Source organism: Phocoena phocoena, chromosome 1 (genome assembly GCF_963924675.1).
Source record: "Phocoena phocoena chromosome 1, mPhoPho1.1, whole genome shotgun sequence".
NCBI lineage: Eukaryota > Metazoa > Chordata > Mammalia > Artiodactyla > Phocoenidae > Phocoena > Phocoena phocoena.
Window position 1 is genome coordinate 96,563,971 of NC_089219.1, and position 24,355 is coordinate 96,588,325.

The 24,355-nt window shown below is 40.4% G+C and overlaps 1 protein-coding gene across 1 annotated transcript; it reads right to left on the reverse strand.

Annotated features, from left to right (window-relative positions):
• Positions 1–93: 93 nt before the first annotated feature.
• On the reverse strand, positions 94–23,650 carry PSMA5 (proteasome 20S subunit alpha 5). The gene is made up of 9 exons (XM_065878745.1): positions 23,510–23,650; positions 19,447–19,513; positions 12,536–12,662; positions 10,222–10,289; positions 9,190–9,297; positions 8,990–9,048; positions 8,298–8,400; positions 6,993–7,079; positions 94–334 (listed from the first exon to the last, which is right to left on the reverse strand). The coding sequence occupies exons 1-9, from the start codon at positions 23,536–23,538 to the stop codon at positions 257–259; spliced, it is 726 nt and encodes a 241-aa protein (XP_065734817.1). The 5' UTR covers positions 23,539–23,650; the 3' UTR covers positions 94–256.
• Positions 23,651–24,355: the final 705 nt, after the last annotated feature.

Below are 24,355 nucleotides of genomic sequence, written 5' to 3' on the forward strand. Positions count from 1 at the left end.
AGGATAGGGATGTTAATACCACTATCTTTTCTGCCCCCAACACAAGTATTTTATACACAAGACTGCTTTAGAAGAGAATAGTCTATTAACAAATATTCAAAATTTTTCTTTATTTCAGAACTGCCTTTATGTACAGACATCATAAAAAAATGCACATACACTGGAGATTTTCCAAGGAATTGGAGCTGGAAATAAAAGTTAAGGGCAACTAGGAGAACTGAAACTGTCCCCAAGAAATTCTGAGGACCACGCTTCCTTAAATGTCCTTGATAACCTCTTCAAGTTCTTCCTTTGTGAACATGTGGAAATTCTGGCCAGGCTGCACTGTGGCTAGCTGGAAAGAAAACAGAGAAGGCTTAATAAGCTCAGCTCGATCACCCTGCTTATAGCCCCAGCACGGTCAGGAGAAGTTGTTGGTGACGCAGCTGTTCATTAGGAACTAAGGGATCTGCTGTCCCAGGGATATCCTTTCCAGCAGCAGTTCCTAAAATAGCTGTCTGACTCCAAAATAAAAATCTTCTTGACCAAATTTTCTATTTTGAGGTTAACCCACCACATAATAGTTAACCAAATGCCTGGCATCACTGTCACTTCTTGAGGTTACTTCAACAAGGATCACAAAAGAAGCAGCAGATTGGTGTCAGTAGTTTTTTCTGTTAAAGATTCCTTTAGAAATATATTAAAAGCATATTCACACACTTGCAAGTTGGGCTTGTGTATGTGACCTTGGTATACTTGCCCACTCTGTGCCTCAATTTCCATCAGTAAAATGGGGATAAAAGCACCTAACTCATAGAGTAGTTGTGAGGATTAAATGTGTCAATCTATGTAAAGTGCTTAGAACAGTGTCTAGAACATTGTAATAAGCACCACATAATTAACTATTATTGGTGGGTATTATTTTCTCTAAAACTGCCCATATGGTAACTTAACAAGAAAAACATTTGTTTTGTTTTTTTAAAAGGACTGGTGATGAAAAGATCTCATTAACACTGACCATAGGAAATCAGTTACAACTAAAGATATTAGTAATAACCAGCAGTCCAGATTATAATGTATTTAAGCAATAAAAGACTAGGGCCAGAAGATGGTTAGTTTCAAATTTAACCAAACCACCAGGTTTTCCATCATCTCTGCTGACAACATAGTCCCATGTTTTAGGGTAATACTGAGGAATAGGTGCCACTTCACTTTTCCCTTTAGCTTTTGTGTTTAATTTGTTTGAAATGTCATTTCCTTATATTATCTTTTTTTAACTTTAAAATTAAACATAGTAGGGCATTTTTTGAGTAACATTCACTACTGATATTTAGTATAATTTGAAAACTGCCAAAATTAGCACAGCTCAGTTACATAATGTTTATTATTCTCTGCCTCAACTACAGGTAAAATTTAGAAGAAGACTACTACTGCACATCTTAAAACACCTGAAGATCTGGTCTGGGGACAGACTAAAAAAAATGTTCTCTCAAAGCCTGCAGTCTCCACTAGATTCTCCTAAAAGATCTATCCAATTACACGAAATATCAGAAGAGTCCCAAACATATTTGTAAAATGTATGTTAAATAATTTAGTGATGTCCATATAGACCATGAGTTCTATTCCAAGGAAATTAAAATATATAAATGCTTTTCTTAAGGACATGAGGACAGAGAGATACAAAGTCAATAAACCAGAGAAGAGTGAGAGCCTACAGAGTTTTTTGTCAAGTCACCCATGGCTCACAGGCTAGTCCTCCCAAACCATTACAGGGGCTGAAAACCAGAAACTGGGCAACTCTGAATTAGAACAGTCCTATAGAACGAGGCTGCAAATCAATACTAATAGGACTTACACCAAATACTGCCTTCAGGAAGGTACCCATCACTAGATGAGTAAAAATAACCCCTTGCCATTTACTTACATAATCTATATGAAAGCTACCTTTCTATTTATCTCATTTTACTTTCTTTTTTTAAAAATACATTTATTTATTTATTATTATTTTTGGCTGTGTTGGGTCTTCCTTGCTGCGTGCGGGCTTTCTCTAGTTGCGGTGAGTGGGGGCTACTCTTCATTGCGGTGCATGGGCTTCTTTCTCATTGCGGTGGCTTCTCTTGCTGCGGAGCACAGGCTCTAGGCGTGTGGGCTTCAGTAGTTGTGGCACTCAGGATCAGTAGTTGTGGCTTGCGGGCTCTAGAGCACAGGCCCAGTAGTTGTGGCGCACGGGCTTAGTTGCTCCGTGGCATGCAGGATCTTCCTGGACCAGGGATCTAACCTGTGTCCCCTGCATTGGCAGGAGGATTCTTAACCACTGCACCACCAGGGAAATCCTCACTTTACTTTCAAAAAACCTCTGTGAGGCAGGTAAAACAGATATTTTCTTTTATTGATTTGATCAATAATTAATTGCTAAGCACCTGTGTACTAGTTACAGTCGTACAAGGCACTGGAGATCCAAACATGAAGAAAGTCTGTCTTATTTACTAAGAGCTCTAGACACCAAATGCTTTTAAAGTCAGGTAAGTGTTACAACAGAGCCAAGCATACATAAAGGCACAAAGGAGTAATCTAGGGGGAGTCCAGGAAGGCTTCAAGGAGAAGCAATCTTTGAGTTGTGTCTTAAAGCACTACAAGAATGGGTCAGTCAAGGAGCAGAGGGCAGACTGAATATGCAAATGCATAAATGCACGAAACCAGATGATGCATTTGCAAAACTGAAAGTAATTCCGAATGACTAGAGCAGAAGTTGCATATGTGATGAGATGAAATGGAGAGGTAGCTGTGAAATGGAGAGGTAGGTAGCTGTGAAATGGAGAGGTAGGAGTTCAGAGCTCATACAGAGATAGTGTATTAAAGTGTTAAAAAGTACAGGACCGGGCTTCCCTGGTGGTGCAGTGGTTGAGAGTCCGCCTGCCAATGCAGGGGACACAGGTTCGTGCCCCGGTCTGGGAGGATCCCACACGCCGCGGAGCAGCTAGGCCCGTGAGCCATGGCCGCTGAGCCTGTGCGTCCGGAGCCTGTGCTCCGCAACGGGAGAGGCCACGATGGTGAGAGGCCCGCGTACCGGAAAAAAAAAAAAAGGACAGGACCCCAAATCAGACCTGGTTTCAAACCGTGACCCCACCATTTACCAATACTGTTACTTTGGGCAAGGTCTTGCCTTCTCAAAGCCTCAGTTTCCTCCTCTGTAAAATGGAAGTAGGAATACCTATCTCATAAGGCTATTGTGAGGATTAAAAGATAATTGCATGTAAAATTAGCAAGGTACCTAACAGGTTAAACATATGCCTTAAGAAGTAGTGAATTACTGTGACATGAAAAGAAGTTTGGAATTTATCTTGCAGACAGTTAAGAGTCAGAAAAGACTTTTTACAAGTGGAGGACAATTGAGATTAGATATGCAATTTAGAAAATCCACTTCAGTAGCACAATGGCAGGGGAAATGGAATGAAAATGAGGAGGGTAAGGCTAGAGGCAGGAAGACTAGCTAGGAAATCTCAAAACATACAAGGCAGGAGAAAAATGAGGGCCTGAACAAGAGAAGGCCCTAGGAATAGGCATGAAGAAGAGGCACTGATATGAGAGTTATTTAAGGAGGCAAAGAAACAAATCGGTGAAGGCAAAGGGAGGTCAGAGTCTTCCAGGTTTCTGCTGTGAATAACAGGTTCACTGAAGGTGTCATCAACCAGAATTAGAAATAAGGGAAGAGGAAATGGTTTTCAGGAAAAATGATGAGTTTAGTTTTACAACTGTCAAAAATTTGAGGTGTCTGCTTCAGAAAAGGTCATATAAGAAGTCTTAAAAATGACCATGAAATCTGATAAAGAGGAGTTATCTTAGCAAGGGGCAGTCTCAGGGAAATAATAACAGAAACTGAGGCAGTGATTGAGAAATAAATGAGAGGCGAGGCAGTGAAGACAATGAATACAGATTCATCATCTAGCAATTAAAGGTTAAAAGATATGATGAATGGAATAGCAATAAAATGTAACAAACTCCTGAATTTCAAAATTATTAAGTGAAAGAAGTGAGACACAAAAAGAACACACACTGTAAGATCCATTTATAAGAAATTCTAGAACATGCAAAACAAATCTATAGTGACAAAAAGCAGATCAGTGGGAAGGAAGTGACTAAAAAGGGGCATGAGGGAACTTTTGGGGACGACAGAAACATTCTGTATTTTGTGGTTGCGGATATAAGGGTTATACCTTTGTCAAAATTCACTGAACTGTAAACTTAAAACAGGCGCACACTACAGTATGTACATTATGCCTCAATGAAGCTGATCTTTTAAAAAAGGATACTAGGTAGAGAGAGGGGTTGACAAAGGTGGGTTTTGTTTTTTTGTTTCTCTAAAGAAAGATGCAACTTGGAAATTTTCCCTTTTTGTGGGGAAGTGGCTGTTGAGGAGAGGCTGGTGACGCAAGGGACAACTGGCGGAGCAGGGACCTCAAAGAGATAGAGGAGGGTGGGCTCTAGAGCAGTGGCTCCCAAATGCCTGACCTTCTTAGGCTGAGCATCAGAGTCACCCAAGGAGATTTCAAAAATAGAGATTTTTGATGGACAGCCAAAGACTGATAGACAGCCAGGTTTGGAAACCATGAGTTAGAGCTTGGAGAAGTGGAAGTGCCCCTGTGTTAAAGGGAAGAAAACTCTAGTCAGGGATTAATGATAGAGCGTGGATGGGACACACACCTGATGCTCTCTTCAAAGCAACACTGTAGTTGCACTGAAACTGAATGAGCTAAAAAATATCTTTGAAGTTTTAGTTGAACCAAGCAGGCCTTAGAACCTTCACTGTGAGATCAAAAGAGCTACATGTGAATTACTCTGAGGTAGCAAGGAGATAGTCGTAGTGGAAATGCCAAGACCCTATCTCATTCAGTACCACAGAAAACAAAGCACGAAAGGAACTGACAAAATCCCTAAGGGTCAATATGGGTTATCGTTGCATTTTTTGCGCCTCATCATCTCAGAGACTGGCACAAGGGGGAAGCATTTTCAAATCTTTGCTGAGAAGGTGAAAAAACAACTATTTATGAACTAAGTTTTCCATTTCCATTCCATAACCCCCTCTCCCCATGACTGCTGAAGAAGCAAGCCAAACACCCCTCCCGCAGCCCCAACCTCTCTCCAACTCTTCTCAGACCTTCCCACCATTAGGCCAGCCCCTTGTTCTGGTGCCCAATTTTGCCCCTTTCACTGCAGCCTAAGGAACCGGGCTCTACTGGTGACAGATTGACAAACACTCTCCAGTACTCTCTCCATTCTTCTGCCCATAACCAGTCAATCCTTTGCCAGAGATTTATCTAAATATACATTTTCTCAATCTATGCTGAGTATAGCTGAAAAGTATCCTGGTAAGTGTTGATTGGTTTAATTACTGATTTGTGATTCCAGCCTCAGTTGGCCTTTTAAAAAAAATTTTTTTTTTTTTCCTGCGGTACGCGGGCCTCTCACTGCTGTGGCCTCTCCTTTTGTGGAGCACAGGCTCCAGATATGCAGGCCTAGCGGCCACGGCTCACAGGCTCAGCCGCTCCGCGGCATGTGGGATCTTCCCAGACCAGGGCACGAACCCGTGTCCCCTGGATCGGCAGGCCGACTCCCAACCACTGCGCCACCAGGGAAGCCCTAAAAATTTAATTAAAATATAATATACATACATACCATGCCTCCAAGGGTAACCACTATCCTGACTTTTTACAACAACTTGTTTTGTGATTTCAGCCTCAGCTAGCATATTTTAATGTGACCCAGCAATCCTTTTACTCATCCCTGTCTTCCCTTTTCCCTATCCATAATGACTTTTCCAAATATTTTCCATTCCTTTTAATTTCACTGTTGCATTCACCCACCTTCAGCAGATGATCTAACAATCACCAGGGAAATATAACACCTCTCTCCCTGTTCACCTCCAAGCCTGCCTTAACTTTACTCATCATTACCTCCCATCCTGCTGTCTACTCTTAGGATCCTAAATAAGGGCATTCAGAATCTGGTCTACGTCTCTCCAGTGTCATCTCCCTATCTTACATACATCTCACACTCTAGCATTCAGATAAATCCCTCAGAGTCCCCTTTTACGCACAACGTTATTTTACATGTCCTGTTCCCTTTTCCTGGAATACCATTCTCTTCCCTTCTCCAAACTTCACCTCTTCCAGTAAGCTTTCCTAACGCCCCAGTATAAGTTATATGTTCCTGTGTCAATCCATTCATATTGCTATTACAGAAGTATCAACCCAAGCTGTTATTATCTGTATGTCCTCTATACTACTTAATGGGAACTGGATTTTCTGTGTCTGTATCCCTGGCATCTACATAGTACCTGGCATGTAATGGGTATTCAGTATAATGCTGAATCAATTCTATTTTTCAAAACCAACTCCTTCATTTGTACCATGGCTTCTCTCTTCTAGAACTTTTCCATCACTATCTAACTTCCACTTTTAATTCTTTTTTTTTTTTTTTTTTTTTTGTGGTACGCGGGCCTCTCACTGCTGTGGCCTCTCCTGTCGCAGAGCACAGGCTCCAGATGCGCAGGTCCAGCGGCCATGGCTCACGGGCCCAGCCGCTCCGCAGCACATGGGATCCTCCTGGACCAGGGCACGAACCCGTGTCCCCTGCATCGGCAGGCAGACTCTCAACCACTGCACCACCAGGGAAGCCCTTAATTCTTTTAACATTTTTCTATCCACTACTTGCTTCTCAGACTATATAAGTATTTTCAAGTCTTTCCCCATCCTTAAAAAGACAAAAATCCTTTTCTTTAATGCTGCCTGCTACTGACATTAATTACTTCTTGAGAAGGCAGCATATTCTTGTTTTGTCCACTTCATCACTCCCTTTTATTCTTTAACTCACCAAATTCTGGCTTCTGCCATACCATGTTACTAAAGTTGCTTATTCACAGGATAATAACTTCTTGAGAACTGAGCATACAAAAATGTTACTATCTTGATCTTCAGCAATGAGAGCTATGATATCTGAATAAAACAGAAAAATACCTCTATGTTAGTTGCATTCAGCTTCTCCTCCATTACTTGTTTGAGGATTATGAGTGAAGATTTGATGGCTTCTTTCAGTGTCATAGACTTGAAACAAAGAGGGTAAGAAGAGTAGCCATTAATTGTACATAATCCCTCCTTCCTTCAAAGATTTCCCCTATATCTCCCTGAAGAAATGATTTAGCAAATATTAATAAATCAAACACCTCAATAAGTACAGTGCATTACAAGTATCTCCAGAATTCAGGTAAATGGTAAATAAGTAGAGTACCTTTATTCAGAGAAAAAAAAGTCTTATTTTGAACCAGAACAAAGTTACCAACTTTAATATGTTAAGTGATCTTTGAAGAAGGGGAAAGAGTTAGACTTCTCTAGTTATTGTCTTTTGATTTAGAAGCAAGATAATATTGATGATATCCTGTGAATAATAATTCCCAAATGATCTAGAAGGTAGCCCAATGGTTTAGAAAATCTGCTCTTTGCTTACCCCATTTTGTATCTAATTTCCTGCACACGTAAAAGCAATACTAGGAGAAGTTGATTTAAGCAGGCATTCCTGTATGAACCACCTGAATGACAAGTAGGGCAGCCTTCAGCCACTACAATGAGTTACCCCAAACCAAGGCTTCCCATCCCACAAAGATAAAAAGTACCAAATGCCCACTTGCTTGGAGAGCCAGACTAGGAAATATAAACTGCTGAGTAAAGCTGTGAAGATAAAGGATAAACAAATTGTGGTATATCTATACCATGGCATACCACTCATCAATAAAAAGAAACTATTGAAATGTGCAAAAATACGAACGTATCTCAAAAACAGTACGTTGAACAAAAAAAGGCAGACATGAAAATACAAACTGTATGATTCTATTCATAGAAAGACCAGACAAAACTAATCTACAACAGTAAATGTGCCTGAAACGGGGGAAGAGACTGACTGGAGAGGAGGCAAGCATTTTGGGGCAGGGTGATGGAAGTGTGCTATATATATATATATCTATTTTAAATTATTTATTTGGCCACGCCGGGTCTTAGTTGTGGCATGCGGGATCTTTTAGCTGCGGCCTGTGGGATCTAGTTCCCTGACCACAGCTCGAACCGGGGCCCCCTACATTGGGACCGTGGAGTCTTAACCACTGGACCACCAGGGAAGTCCCTATATTTTGTTTTAAGTGCTGGTTACAAGGGTGTATACAATTGTCAAAACTCATAGAACTGAACTCTTAGGTCTGTGCATTTTATTGTATGTAAATTATACCATGATTTAAAAAAAAGATAATAGAAGTCGTGAGAATGCTTAATTACCTTGTGGTAAACTTCTTGCAAGGAGCTCTGGGCACCCTCTGAAGCAGAGCCAATTGCTCGAGCATCACACTGTACAAAGGTTCCAGATGGGTCCATATGAAACCTGCAAAACCACCAAAAAGAAGAGGATTAAAATGCTTAAGAACGGTGGCATTTTATGTAACAAACGTCTCACTAAAAAATATAAATGCTTGGCCCTGCAGCCAGGAAATATCGAGGCACAAATCCAAAAGATGTTCTATGGCTGGAGAAACCAGATCTTTTAAAAAGTGTTTAAGAAAACTAATAATAATTTCCTCAGGGATTTAGAAGAGAAGTATGTATAAGAATACTTTATATAGAGAGTATATATAAATATGATATTATGTATGCCTATCTAAATACTATTTGAGGACAGGGATCAAATCAATATTCCAAAGCAAGGCTCAAACACATTTTGACTACAGCAACAAAGTTACTTCTAATTTCTTTCCAGAAATAGCACTGATTCCAGTAGAGGAGTTCTTCATAAAATCCCCAAATTTGTTTTTGTGTAAGCAGCACAGAATCAATGAACTTTATAGAATTAGAAGCCCTTCATTTTTACAACTCTACAATAATCTTCTCACTTGATTTAAACAACCAGTCCCATCCCAAATGAAAATAATTCTCCCAAAAAGGAAGCAGGAAAAAAATGGCCAAATGGTACTTACAGCTGGGGTCCTTTTTCATCAACTCCTCCAAATAACAGTGCTACTCCAAAGGGACGAGACTAGAACCAAAAAGCAGGAGGTATTAAGATAAATAGCTATGAAGTAGGGGGGCGAGAAGAGACAGGAAAGACATGTTCCGAGGACAAATGTCATCAGTTCCACGGGAGAGCAAGAAAGCTTCGCACAAGCGTCAAACTCACCATGGCACCTGGATCTGCATCTTCTTCTCCAAACTGTAGAGCCAGATTTGACACAGCCTGAGTCACACTCTCCACTGTCATGGTCTCATTGTAGGTGAACCAGTGGTTCTAAAAGAAGAGCAAAGCGTGGTCTACCTTTTGTAAGAATGGCATTAAAAGTAGCCCACCATCTCACCACACACATCCCTTTGAACTGTGGTTAAAAACTGAATGCTCAAGCTCTGGTGTGTTTTCCTTAACATTAAACTCAAATGCTCGGGACTCCATGAGAAGAAGAGAAATAGCTCTGGAAATAAAGTTATACCAAAAGGACTCTAAGCAATGACAACTTTTCAAGGGAGAGGATTGCTCCCTTGAAAAACAGAGTTAACCCTTCAGAGCACCAAATCTAGTCTTTTCACAAAGTGAAGGCTAATAGCTGAGTGCCGCTTTCCCTCAAAGGCCCTATCTTATCATTCTGTTGGAGTTTAAATTAAATGACTTATTCTTACATAAGTACTGACAGCAAACCTGTAAATAAGCACAAAAAAAATTTTTACCAATCAGATATTTTTTTCTTACCAGTCTACTACTCTGTAGGCAGCAGGAGCTCAGTTAAAAAAAAAAAAAATCAGTATTCCTAACCAGCATTTATCACCTGGTACATATCATTACTCACTACAGGAGAGCTGTCATTTGCAAGCCTAGCTGCAAAGGCAGTTGGGGTGAGAATTCCTTTAGCTATTTCTACCTCTTGCTATGGTGCTCCCACAGAAAGTCAATTAGGGAACAGAATGCAGTGCAATGCTTGCTTTATATAAGGCAAGTCAAAAAGAAGCAAGAGACTGTCAGCACTATTTACCAGGGCTTCCTCAAAGCTGCAATGGTTGGATGGCTAGACTCCAAGCCTCAGAAGGTTGTAACTAGGGATTCTACCCAAAATCACTCCCAAGAGCTACATCTGATGCCTGCAGTACAGCCCAGGCAGTTATATCATCACTAAACAAGGAACACAAGCATCATGGTAAAAAGGAGAGATGATGCTAATTTTACCTGTGTCTCCACTCTGGCTTTATCAATTAAAGTCTTAGCATCAGCAATTAGCCCACTCATGGCACAACCTGCAATGTAAAAGCAACAGTGACCCGGTAGCCAAATCCTTGTAGAACTCTTTCATCCACTCAGGAAGTACTGAAATTCTGGAGTGAAACCATGGCAGCCATTCAGCAATCCCATAGCAATATACCTAAGAGATTAGATGGGAAATTATCTACACTGAACACAAGTATAATTATATCACTAACAAATAAAAACCATTTATAATGACACAGAAGTCCAGCTATTAAGGTAGGAGACAGAGAAGAGCAGCTACTCAAACATGAATTTCCACACGTTACATCCTCAAGCATTCCTTCAGCACTCTTTGGTAGCCCGTGATGCACTTTCAAACTAAGCAAGCACTAACAGTCCAACAGGAGAAACAAGGGGAAAAAAATAACTATCTCATTATGAGCTACAATGGAAGACCCTAGAAGAAAATCAAGTCTTTTCACTTTCTGACCAAACACAAACCAGTTATATGAGAGAAGGCCCAAGATGCCAAGATTATGGCTGTAACGTTACACGTCATGACTCAAATCTAAATTTCCAGCCTGGGTCTCACTCCCACATTTCAGACCTATAAAGCCAAATGACTCCCTTAATATATCTACTTGGACAGACCACAGACTCAACTCATTTCCCTTCTAGGCTCCATCTTTTTCCCTGGCCCTCACAACCAACTGAATCCCAAATTCTATCAACTGCTGTCTGATTAGCCTGTCTGGCATTAGTCCTTACCTCTCTGTCTTCTGGCCACCACCTTGGTTAAGCCTTCATCATCTCTTTATTTGGACTATTAAAAAAATTTCTGACCTGGTCTCCCTGCCTCCAGTCTCAGCCCCCTTCACTGTACCTTCAACACTACTATCAGAATGGTCTTTCTCAAATCCTAATCTGATCATATTTCCTCAGTGCTTAAAACCTTGGCAATGCAAAAGGATCAAGTTCTAGCTCTTTAGTGTGGTAAAAAGGACTTCCACTGTTTGATCCCAGACTCATTTCTTGCCACATTCCACCTGCCAGTCATGCCAAACTGCATGTGCCAGGGTATTTTATATTTTACACCACCACAGCATTGCTCTTCTATTCCCTCCGACCAGAAAGCTCTTCCCTGCTACACCCAGACACTTATTCACTTGGTAAACACTTCCTTATCTTTTAGAATTCAGTTCAGCTCAGGCATCACCTTTATGGAATCCTTTTCTGAAAACCTCACTACCACTGGCCCCAGGGAAAACTAATTGTTTCCTCCGTTGTACCCCTACTAAGCATATACTACAGCCTTTCTTAATACCTACTTCACTTAATTGCATTGACTTATTTACAAATCTACCTCTGTTATTAAACTGTATGCTCCTGGAACACATGGGGACTATGTCTCATTCCTTTGTGTGCCCCTGGTGTCTAGCACAAAGTCTGGCACATAACAGGTTCTCAATTTGTTGAATGAAGTGACACTGACCTACCTCCAAAAGGTAGATGGCTTCAGAGAAAATAGATAAAATGTTCTAATCTTAAAAGACTAAATCTCAGTTTCTATATCTATGAAAGAGATAATGTCAAGCTCCCTGAGTCACTATGGCATTCGATTCTGACGCCCTCAAGCAATTAATTATTTTACCAATGTTTCAGTAATTAGATGACTAGATAGGTTAAGTAAATGTGGGCAGTCAACTAAAATGCCATGCTACATGGCATTTTAGAACTACTCATCATGCTACAATGATGCCAGAAGCCACGGCAGGGGAATTTAACAGGGACCCAAAAAAGGGAGAAAGGGAAGGTGAGGGGAGATAGATTGAAATGATAAATCTGAAAACAGAGGAAACGTACCGATCTGGGTCAAAGTCTATCATCCTTATACTCTCTGCACCTTAGTCACTTTGAAGATCTTTAAGAATTTCTCTTTGCTTAGTGGACACCCCTACCTTCCCACACAATCCTCTGCTCCAGGTAGCCTCCTAATGTTATGCATCGATAAAGACCCAGCCACCATAGGGAGACGGCCTATGATTCAACCTTCACATATTTCAATAACCATCACATTTGCCAAGTATAAATCTGAGGGAGAAAGGAATGTCTGGGAGTAGGTGAATCCTATAACTGCTTCCTACTACCTATATTATGCACAATGGCCTACTACCTGGAAAATGAGAACTAACAAGGGATAAGATGTTCACCTAATGAACCTCCCTTGAAACATCAAAGAAGACTGATCCTACAGATCAGGCAAGATCCTACAGAACAGCCTTCTCCTACTCCTTACCTATGTGAGCATCAATCTCTACAATTTTCTCAATGCTGCTGGGCTCCATGAGTGGAGAGGTAATTCTCTTCTCCACAGCTAGGCACACACCCTCTGATGTCTGGATCCCAATGGCTGTAGAACCAAGCTAAAGAGAAACAGGTTATGGTTATCATATAGAAGTCAAAGAACAATCTTACATACTCACCAGGAATCTCTCTGTATATCTTCACATGATAGAAGCTTCAATCAGCCATATCTAATACACAGAGAAAATAAGGAGCACCCTAATAATGTACTATTCCTGTCAATGGCAAGAGCACTGATTTACAGAATTTTGTGCTTCTAAAGGGGAAGTTCAAGAAGGTCTTGAAAATGTCCGGAAAATGATCAACTCTAATGCCAGTTTTTTGGAGAGGGGCAGATTCTAAAGTTCTAAACATAGTGGGCAAGAAGTAATACAACTCTCATGTTTTTTCTGGACTTGGTATCTTTTTACCTCTGCTACCTTGATCTATCTGAAAAGGTGATATCCCTCAAATCTATGTGACCTCCAGAAAAGTAATTTACTTAAAAAAAAAAAAAAAAACAAAGAAAGAAAAAAGAAAAGATAAAGAAACACCACCAACAACATAAAAATATCTCTCAAGGTCACTAGCAGTCTACAATATAGCTTGATTTCATCTCTCCATCTCCATGTCACCATCCTAGTCACCCACCCCTCTTTGTCTCAGTTTCCTTATCTACAAAAGGGGGATAATAATAACAATACCTACACATCAAGAGGGGTAAACACACATATATAAAATGGTAACTTGCACATAATAAATGAGCAACAAATGTTAGCTATTTTTTTATATGCCAAGGTTACTTCAATAGCCTCCTTAGTCTCCCTATCTTTAATCTCTCTCTCCCAATGTATCTTTCATATTATGGCCTGACTGATACAATAAAATGATATTTCCATTATACTTCTCCTTCTCTAAAGAATTAATATCTCTCTATACTGCCTGTAACATAAAATCCAAGTAAAGCTTCCAGAGTCCTCAAAACCTAATCCTACTTTATTATTTATCATTCTCCAGCAAAATCCCTCAGGTATAGCCAAGTCCATTTTCTCATGCCATATTATCCACTACCCTTGTTCTGCCCATGCTGTCACACCTGGAATATGCTCCTCCCTTTGCCTATCCAAATTCCACCCATCATTCATAAAGGTTTCCATAACTATACATGCTGTCTCCTCTAAATAATCACTATATTTACTTACAGTAAATCACTATATTTACTTAATTCTACAAAGCAATGACTATCAGTGTGAGCATCAGATTCCTGGAGTCTGTAATTGCAAAGTATTCCAAAGAATTTCATAAATCATTGTGCATAACATGCTTAAAACGCATGTAGACTGAATGATCATGTCTCTTACATATATGTATTATTCTTCAAATGTGTAAAGTTGTGACTTTATTTAGAAGTGTTATTAAATATATATACCTGCTTTTCATTGTATATTTTCTTAATGGTACATGTGTAACTACAGGAAATAAAATGTCAAAGAATTTTATGTAAAAAATGAGTGCTCTTGGGCTTCCCTGGTGGCGCAGTGGTTGAGAGTCCGCCTGCCGATGCAGGGGACACGGGTTCGTGCCCCGGTCCGGGAGGATCCCACATGCCGCGGAGCGGCTGGGCCCGTGAGCCATGGCCGCTGAGCCTGAGCGTCCGGAGCCTGTGCTCCGCAACGGGAGAGGCCACAACAGTGAGAGGCCCACGTACCACAAAAAAAAAAAAAAAAAATGAGTACTCTTACTTCTAAGTAAAGGTGTAGACTGAATACATACATTAGCTCTACTCCTTCTCCAAGCCTGAGAACAGGAGATTAAAAGGCTTAAGCAGGGACTAGATAAATCCACTAGGACAAAGAGTGGACAAAGACACAGACACAAAATTTTAAAGAAAGAAGATGGGTTAGTGATTACTTACTTAGCAAACCTGAGAAATCCAAATCCTAAGCCAGTAGTAAAGAAAGTCAAGAAACAAGCTGATTTCTATCATAGGACCCCCCAAAAAGGGAATGGTGGCAACAAGGACCTCTGGAAATAGGAACAGAACAGCTAAAAATTATAAAATTAGTTCAACGTTTGCTTAAGAGACAGATTTCCAGATCTCTTACCCTACGTTGTAAAGCTAGATGATGGCCCCCACTCCCACTCCTGTAGAAGACTCTGGAGAGAGTAAAACAGAGGGTCTCTAGATTGGGGGATGCCACCATCAAAGGCAGAGTACTACAGGAAAACGGGAATTAAGTAAAAATTGACAAGTTTAATGTTAAGAACCCTAGCCTTCTTTCCCTGCTCAGTTCTCAGAAGTGAGCAGGCAGAAGCACCTTCAAGGCATGAAATGAGAAGAGGCAGTTTTCTCTAGAGCAGTAGTTTTCAAATTTTCTGACCCAAATCTACATTAAGAAATATACTTTATATCATGACCAAAATACAAAGAAATAAATATAATAGAAACAAAGTTTCATAAAGAAAAGAAAACACTCACCAATACTATGAGCAAGGCGTTCTGAGATCTACTGCCCCTGTCTACGTCAAAAAGAAATGCTCCCATGACCTACTAAATTGATTCAGTGCCCAGTAATAGGTCAAGATCTGCAGTTTAAAAATATATATCTCTAAAGAATCTAGCTTGTCCAAGGGGAAAAAGAAATCTAAAGAAAAAAATTTTTTTTAGTCCTTGAAAAAGGTATTTTCATCCATAAAACAAGAACAGGACACTAATAAGAAAAAGGAAAAAAACAAAAAAGCTTGGAAATTGAAAATACTTTCTTATGAAATCATTGGAGAACGGGTTCTACCAAATGGAAGGAATACATCAAAAAAGAAAATGACTTGCGATCTAACGCAAGAGGGAGTTAAAGAGAGTTCCTAGGATGATGATGATAGAAGAGCCTAAGTATACAGCTGTGCAGCAGGCCCAGAGAACCAGTCCAGATTAGAGCTGGTCAAAGGCTCAAAGATTTCTTTAAGAATCTTTTACAGGATACTTAATGTGCCTGAGTGTTTTGAGAGGATATACATAACTTGGAGAGACCTTGGGGATGAATTATTGATATTTACATACTAAATTAGGCACAATTTTTAAAGAGAATTACAAACTCCCAGGAAAACACTATTGTGCAGAAACAGAAAAACAGCTCAGGTATGAAAAGCATTTACGTAGTCTTACCAATAGAAATGTTGACTAATAATCTAACAAAATTATAACAGATATGACATACATTGAGAGGGTTGCCCTATCTCTACCCCAGTAGGATACTGTATATCTGTGTGTCACTGGGGGCAGAAGTCGTCATCCTTCATAATGAAAAGTCTGTGGATAATACCTAGGTGAAAAAAATGTAAGTCTGTGTTCCTATCTTAGAGATATGGAAGTAAATGCCAAGAAAATTAGCTAAAAGACTTTAAAATGTTGCATCTGAGAAGCTGAAGATAAAGAGGGGCAGGCTCAGGGATTTCTGCTTTTGTTACAAGGTTTATAAAACTATTTTACCTTCTGACTAAAACTACATGCACGTATGCCTTAAAAATACAGTTGACCCTTGAACAATACAAGTTTGAACTGTGCAGGTCCACTTACATGTGGATTTTTTTTTTCAACAGTAATACAACAGTACTGATCTGTGGTTGGTTGAATGGGTGAATGAGGAACCACAGATATGGAGGGCCAACTATATCAATAGATTATAGGGCAATTTTAGACTGCTTGGAGGGTCGGTGTCCTTAACCCTTGCCGTGTTCAAGGGTCAACTGTAAAATAAAAAAGTCAGAAACCATTGTCAGAGAATTTAATTTGGCACTTAGTTGTCCTCTAATTGTTTTATGTATAGTGTATTGATCTTGAATCTCCAACTGAACAGAGCAGAACAGAATTCATACCTACTTTGTAAATTTTTATTTATTTATTTATTTACTGCTGCATTGGGTCTTCGTTGCTGTGCACGGGCTTTCTCTAGTTGCGGCGAACGGAGGCTATTCTTCGTTGCAGTGCATGGGCTTCTCAGTGTGGTGGCTTCTCTTGCTATGGATCATGGGCTCTAGGTGCATGGGCTTCAGTAGTTGTGGCACGTGGGCTTCAGTACTTGTGACTCGCAGGCTCTAGAGCGCAGGCTCAGTAGTTGTGGCTCACAGGCTTAGTTGCTCTGCGGCATGTGGGATCTTCCCGGACCAGGGCTCGAACCCATGTCCCCTGCATTGGCAGGCGGATTCTTAACCACTGCACCACCAGGGAAGTCCCCATGTCTACCTTAAAATTTTATCTAGCAGAGTTATTCTCAACCGGGAGCCATTTTACCCCCTAGGGGACAACTAACAAAGTCTGGAGACATTTCTGGTTGTCACAACTGTAGGAGTGAGTGCTACTGGCATCTAATGGGTAGAGGCCAGGGATGTTGCTAAACAGCCTACAATGCACAGGTCTGTCCCCCACAACAAAGAATTATCCATTCTAAAATGTCAATAGTCCCTGTAATTATTTTGTGGAGGAAGTTCTCATAGCACAAGAAAAAATTTTCAACTTGTTCAATTTGGTCTCCAACTTAAATAGCTTTCTAGGACTTCCCTGGAGGCGCAGTAGTTAAGAATCCGCCTGTCAGTGCAGGGGACACGTGTTTGAGCCCTGGTCCGGGAAGATCCCACATGCCGCGGAGCAACTAAGCCCGTGCACCACAACTACTGAGCCTGTGCTCTAGAGCTCGCGAGCCACAACTACTGAGCCCACGTGCCACAACTACTGAAACCCGTGCACCTAGAGACTGAGCACCACAACGAAGAGTAGCCCCCACTCACCGCAACTAGAGAAAGCCCGCACACAGCAACGAAGACCCAATGCAGTCAAAAATCAACCAATCAATCAATTAATTAAAAAATATAATTTCTATGCTTCTACTCCAAAAAAGGGTCAATATTTTGAGACAGGCTATTTTACAAAATATATCAAAATCAAGATAATTTTCTCTTGTACATTACATTTATCCCCAGACATTTCAATATTACGATTCTGACTAAACTCCACCCCCACCCTGGGTTGGGACTGGGGAGACGGAGAAGGGAGGAAAGGGAACATTTGAACTGACTATGTATTATTTATTTAATATAATTCACTAGCATAGTAACCAATGTCCAGATGCTCAGAATAATACAATAATTTTGACACTGTCAAGATTTCCATTTCTTCCCCCAAACCTAACTCTAAAAGGTGCTCTGTCCCCACCTCTGCTGGCTATATCTCACCCATGCACCTCTACGTGAGGTGCATGGGTGAGATACATGCACCTCTACGTGATAATTTCTATTTGTCAGCCATTTTTAGTCATTTCTCCAGCTCCTTTCATACTACTAAATCCTTATAGTTATCAAATTGCTTTCACATTGGCTAAGTTGCCAAGACAACAACAAGGTTGTTTCAACACCTAGGAGTATGAATTTTTACACAGGTTAAGCAGCATACATTAATGGCACTACTCCATCCTAGCTCAAACTACGGATACAGAGATCAGATACTATCTCGTTATCTCTAAGCAACGTGGAAATTACTAGCACTAAGGGGCTTAAGGAGAACCAAAAACACTGAGAATTACTCTTCGCTTGCACATCTGGATAGAACTATTACCTTAGCTGAGGCTCAAAATAAATGCTACAGCTTGGAATTGTGATCATCTCAGACTTCATAGTAACATATGGTTTAAATATAGGGCACACATGATTAGAAATAGAAAACAGGCACTTTTTGTAGCTGGCCCATCGTTTTCTGCCCACTATCTACTACAATGCTTCCACCTTCACTTCTGTCTTCAACTAAGAATCTTCTTTGCCCTTTCCAGATTCTCATACAACTATTTCCCCCAATACACTCTTTCTAGAAGAGGTAACTTAGAGGGAAACACAATAGTTCTCTTCAAATATGTGAGGAATTGCCTTATGGCAGAGGTTTAAATATCCTGTATGGTTCAAGGGCAAAACTAGGGCCAACTGAAGGAAACTTCAGGAAGCTAGACTTTCAATTCAATATAAGGATAAATTTCTAAACCATTATGAACGATTTCCAAACAGAATGAGCTATCTAGTGAGAAAATATTCTGTCACTAGATCTATAAAAACAGAAGGTGTCTGGGGATGCAGAGGTGATTGAAACAGAGTGAAGAGTTGGACTAGATCAGTGATTCTCAACCCTTGCTAGACACTAAGAATCACTGAGGTAGTCCTTAAAAATACTGATGCCTGGATCTTATCCTAAACGACCTAATTTAGATCTAAAGCAGAATTTAGATTATCCATAATCCAACAAATAGAAGATCCCACATAACTAATTTTAGTATAAATAGCTTACTTTCTAACTAATTTTCTGAATACTAGTTTGAACTATTCGATTTTGTTGTTAGATTACAGGACACATCTCTTATTCAGACCCAAAAATGTCTACTACAAATTGACAAATTTACCAACAAGAATACAGGTGATCAGTTAAATGATTTGTTCAAGATGATAAAATATCTCCCAGGTGCTAACTCAGGAATTCTAGACCCCTTTCTTTATAGCCAAGAAGATTATAAACACAAACATGTCCTTCCAACCCCACTAAGAAAAAGCTACTTACATAACTATGAAGCAGTTATTTGTTTAAAAAGTTCCAAAGTAGTTGTTAGGAATGGGATTGAAATTGTTATACAAACGGTTAATTGTGCCCAACACTGTAAATCAACCATACTTCAATAAAAAAATAAAATTAAAAAGAAGGTTAACTGTGTTGATTAAAGGGAGATAAAGAACATTTTCTAAAGGAATAGCTAAAACACATTTACTCCAAATGTTCTGCCAGCAAAGTACTAAGTTGCCATGAAATTTCAAAAACTACCCCACTTGATATTATACCTTGATAGCCTCAATGGCATATTCCACTTGAAATAATCTTCCTTCAGGAGAAAAAGTATTCACACCCCTATAATTAAAAAAAAAAAAAAGAAAAAGGTATTAAAAGTGTCAGAAAAAATAAGCATAGAGACACTAAAGTCAAGTTCCTTGACATCTAGCTCAGATGACTACAAGATGTGCACACTGTCTTTATGCTCCTTTACCCACAACAATCTGTAGCTGTTTTTTGGTACATTAACAGTTTTTCAAGAGAATGGAACCTATACATAGAACACTTCTGCCCCACTCCCATAGTATCTTCAAACTGATCAAATGAAAGCAGGTGACTTTCTGCCTCAATCTTGAATCAATTTGGAATCCCTCTGGTAAATTCATGCCCCCAAACTATCAGGCAGTTCCTAAGAAAATGTGCATTTATCCTTATCCTCTTCCCATTACGTGAATTTGATGTTAATATCTTACTTTTTAGTAAAAGTCAGCCACAGGGACATTTCTCTATTTATTTGTATGAATTAGTATTGTTATCTGAACAACATACTGAGATCTGTTGTAGTTCCTAAAGCCTAACATAGTTAATTCACTCAATACATTATACATGCCAGACTGCTCTTCTCCCTTAAACAATTCCCAACCTTTCCTTGCTCATCTGTTAGAAATCCCTTTGGAGAAGAGGCATCGTGGTCTTAGCTATAAAAGCTTTCCACACACAATGGACACTTTAAGAATATTTGAACAAATGAATGAAAATAGTTGTGCTCCTTGGTTTATGGAGTCTGGAGTTTATAACGTGTAAGATGATATAGAGCACTGTTTTCAAATTTGTTTTATCAAAACCTCTTTTTTTAAAAAAAGAAATATTATATATATATATCCCAAATATAAAACAGATAATAATACAAGTTGACATTTACTGAATATGTACTATATGCCTGGCACTGTTGCAAACCTTTAAATGACAACACACCTTAATTCTCAAAAAAATCCCATGAAATAGTATTCTAAAACGATACCATTTTTGAGATGAGGAAGTTGAGACACAAAGAGGTTGACTAATTTGCCCAAAGTCACTCAGCATATAAGAGGCAGAACTGGAATGAGAATTTAGGCAATCTAAGACCAAGCTTTCAACTATCAGGAGTCAAAAGAGAATCTCACCATTCCAGCCTCCCATTTTCCCCAGAGGTACTATCCCTAATGTCATTTAAAAGGAAATTTAGGACTCTAAGAAACAGCTTTTAAAAATCACTGAGAGGAAAGTCCAAGGGCAGAAGACCTGGGATTAAATTCCAGTTCTGCCACTTACTAACTTTAATTCGCTCAAATGAAAAAAAAAAAAATCTATCCTGCCTCTGTCATAATAAATTGGTATTGAATTGCACAGATTATGAAAGCACTTTGTAAAGTGTAAAGTACTATGTGACTACGAATACAGTATTTTCACCCTAATTCAGGAACTTCATCCTGTTGAGGTATTACTAAGTCTTTCCTAATGTGGGCTCTGCTCTTGGCCCTGTTTTCAAACTTTCTCTGGGTTATTTCATTCATGTCAAGCACTAACTACTTCCAAATATCTATTACCAGTTTGACCTCTTTCCTGATTAATCTGAAAGCCTCCTGAGCATTTCCATTTGGATATCCCATTAGTGCCAAACACTTGACATCTTCCAGTCTGAAATATACAGTCACCCTTGCAAAATCAGCTACATCTCCTGCCATTCCTACTTCATTTTTACTTTAAAACACCTCGCATCTCCCAGTTCCCCAAACTATAAAGTTCTGAACGATCTGACTCACTCCTCCCCTTTTCCCATAATTAACAATATGCCAAGTCATATCAATTCAAATCAGTTCCCCCCACGCCCCCCACACAGTAACTCAACACTCCCTTCCATTCTCAATGCCCTCATTACCTTTCAACTAAGTATTTTAATAGCCTTCTAACTGGTACTGATTCTCTTTCCTCTAATCCAGTCAATTAATCTCTATACAACACAATTATGATTATGTAACTTCTTAAAATTATAATTTATGCCACACAGATGCCTATAAAATAAGACCCAAACTTCTCAATCTCATATTAAAAACCATCCAGTATCTAGCAACATAGTGTTTTCCCAGATCTCCCCCCATTCCCATATGTGTATCATATGTGCCAGCAGACTAGAATTTTCGCAAACACTATGTATACTTTCCCACTGCCCCTCCTTTGTTCATCCTATATTCTCTGCCTCAAAACTATTCACTCTCATTCTCCATATTTATTAAAACCTTACATCTAAGACTCAGTTTATTTATGTTTTTTAAAATTTATTTAGGCTGTGCTTGGTCTTATTTGCAGCAAGTGGGATCTTCATTGCCGAATGTGGGCTCTTAGTTGCGGCATGCATGTGGGATCTAGTTCCTTGACCAGGGATCGAACCCGGGCCCCCTGCATTGGAAGCGTGGAGTCTTAGCCACTGAACCACCAGGGAAGTTCCTAAGGCTCAGTTTAAATATCAGCTCCTTTTGAAGTTTTCCATAATACCCTAATATTGAATGCACTCTCTCTCATCAAACTCCCATAGTGTTGATTTGAGCTTCTCTAATGACATGAACACATTTCTGAATTATACTATAGTTACTTTTGTAAATAGTTCTTTAAAGGACAGTCTCCCATATGAGAAAAAGGATCATGATATTGTTCACTGCCATATGACAAGCATTCAAGTACCTTAGCTAAGTGAATAAAAAAGGACTGTTTTAGGCATTCTTTAGGAAGATACAAAAATGAGTAACACAAAGCAGTTAATAAAGATGTTAAGTAAATGATCACAAAAACCTTAATAAAGGCTTTCTGATAAGAATAACAATTTCCATCATACACACCCCTTACTCAAAATTATATCACCCAAAGATGATTCTTTTCAAGGCTCTGGAAGCTAAATACTGACTAACAAAGTTATTTTATAGGACAGTAGGAAAAGGAGTCCGTTTTTTTGTTTTTTTTTTTTAAGGAATCAGTTTTAAAACCTCACATACATCTTCTATGAGTCAGTAAAAGGATTTTTTTCTTAAAGTGGTAGTTCTAACTGATAAAACTTTTGACAGGTTCAACATATACTTGACAAGAAATGCAGCTTCTCAAGCCATCTAGTACAAAGAAAACATCTGCCTTTCCTGGCTTTAAAATTTAAAAAAAACAATAGCTATGTGAAACGTAACTGATCAAAACAGAAACTGAAAGTAAAAATGTCTACAGCATAAGTATGTACAATTTAATATTACTTAACATTTCCAAGCTCTGAAAGATTTTTTGTTTTATACAAATACAACAACCTCACAGCTTTGATTTCAAAAACAGATCTGGCTGCAACACACATTTAAAGTAACTTGCTTTAAACTGTTTAAAAAGTCAGAAAAGCCTGGGTCTAGTTGAATCAGCATGATGACAAAACTCTTGAGAACACTCTAAACTCCAGTTCCCATAAAATCAGACACCATACACTATATCTGGGCAAAGCTGAGACTTCCTTCGCGCTTCTGCAGAAACTATACATCACATTACGCCCCATTACACCTCAATCAAAGGAATGGCTCCTCTGTTCCCACAGCTAAGAAACGGAAAACGAGGTTGTGCTCCTAGAAGGAAAAGGGAGCTGAAATGATCAAACCCATTAAGTGATCTCTAATTGCTTTTTCTTCCAGGCACACGTTTACATTTTTAAAAAGGCAGTCACACTCAGCACAAAAAGATGAAGGGGAGAAGGGGTGACTCCTGGCCTTTCCAGGTTAAAGGTCGGAGTCGCGGCGCGCCAGCCGCCTTTCCCCAAGCACAAAGCGGAGCTTCACGCTTCCGCACCGACTTCGGACCCAGCAGTGACTCAGCGGTAGGGCAAGTGCGGCCGACAGGCGCAACTCTAGCCTGGGGAATCACAGCGGGCGGCTGGGGAAGGCGAGAGATCCCCGGGCCGGGCCAGACTCGGGATCCTGGGGCGCCCCCATGACACGGCAGAACCCAGGCCCAGACCGGGCCCCGGGCCCGCCGACCCGTAACTTCCACCCCACTTCCCCCAACCACACAGACCTGTCGTACTCAGACCGGGTGAGAAACATGGTAAGGGCAGGAGAAAGCGGCAGCGGCCACTCGGGGATTCTGAGGGCCAAGACGAGTCCACCTGCACCCAACTCACCCACACCGCCACACAGCCAAGTCTCCGTTACCAACTGCGCGTGCGCTCGCAACCCCTTCAGCCCGCCCTCCTGTACCTGCCTTCTATTGGTTGGTCGGAGTTCCCGCCGAGGTGACTGGGCCAACGCGCTTCCCCCGCCCGGCCTCGGTAGTTCCAGAGAGGGCGGGACAAAGGTCGTTCTTCCGCTTTTAATTGCTGGTGGTTGCTAGGGGCGCTCGGAATGGTAGGTGTGTGGTGAGAGATCACGTTTTAGAGACGTTGTGAAGCCATCCCAAGATTGGCAACTGGGGAACTTGTATGGAGAGTCGGTCTGTCTGAACCCTGGTTTGATAGGTCCCTCGCCGACTCCCGCAATCCCCGCCAGAGCACGTTGGCCCCAGTCTCTCCTCGCTCTTCACCTGCCCGGCCTTTTGGCGGGACTCCTCGCTTTTCCGGCTCCGGCGCGGACTTCCTCCAGGTGCTGTGTGACGGCCTCCAGGACTCGACCTGGGAGGTGACGAGGTGCGCTCCGGTGCGTCTGAGCGGGCGCCAGGGGCGAGTCCAGTCGCTTCAGCACACCTCTCTCATGGCTCGTTTGTTGAGAAAAGTTGGTGAGTTCTAGTCGGTAGGAAAGTCTTCAAGTTTCCGCACGGTCAAGGTAATTTTACCAGCATTTCCTTCCATTTCTCCCCGCTGCCCCCAGTACAGGCTTTCGACCTGGTGACCCAGAGCTCTGGATGTGGGATTCAAATTGTTCACTG

Bases quoted from the DNA above. Each gene is read 5' to 3' on its own strand.
- PSMA5 (XM_065878745.1), bottom strand. From the start codon at position 23,538: ATGTTTCTCACCCGGTCTGAGTACGACAG. The intron at 19,514-23,509 runs GTCTGTGTGGTT...TTTTAATTATAG, and splicing joins ACCCGGTCTGAGTACGACAG to GGGTGTGAATACTTTTTCTC. The intron at 9,049-9,189 runs GTGAGTTTGACG...TTTTGGTTCTAG, and splicing joins ATGCAGATCCAGGTGCCATG to TCTCGTCCCTTTGGAGTAGC.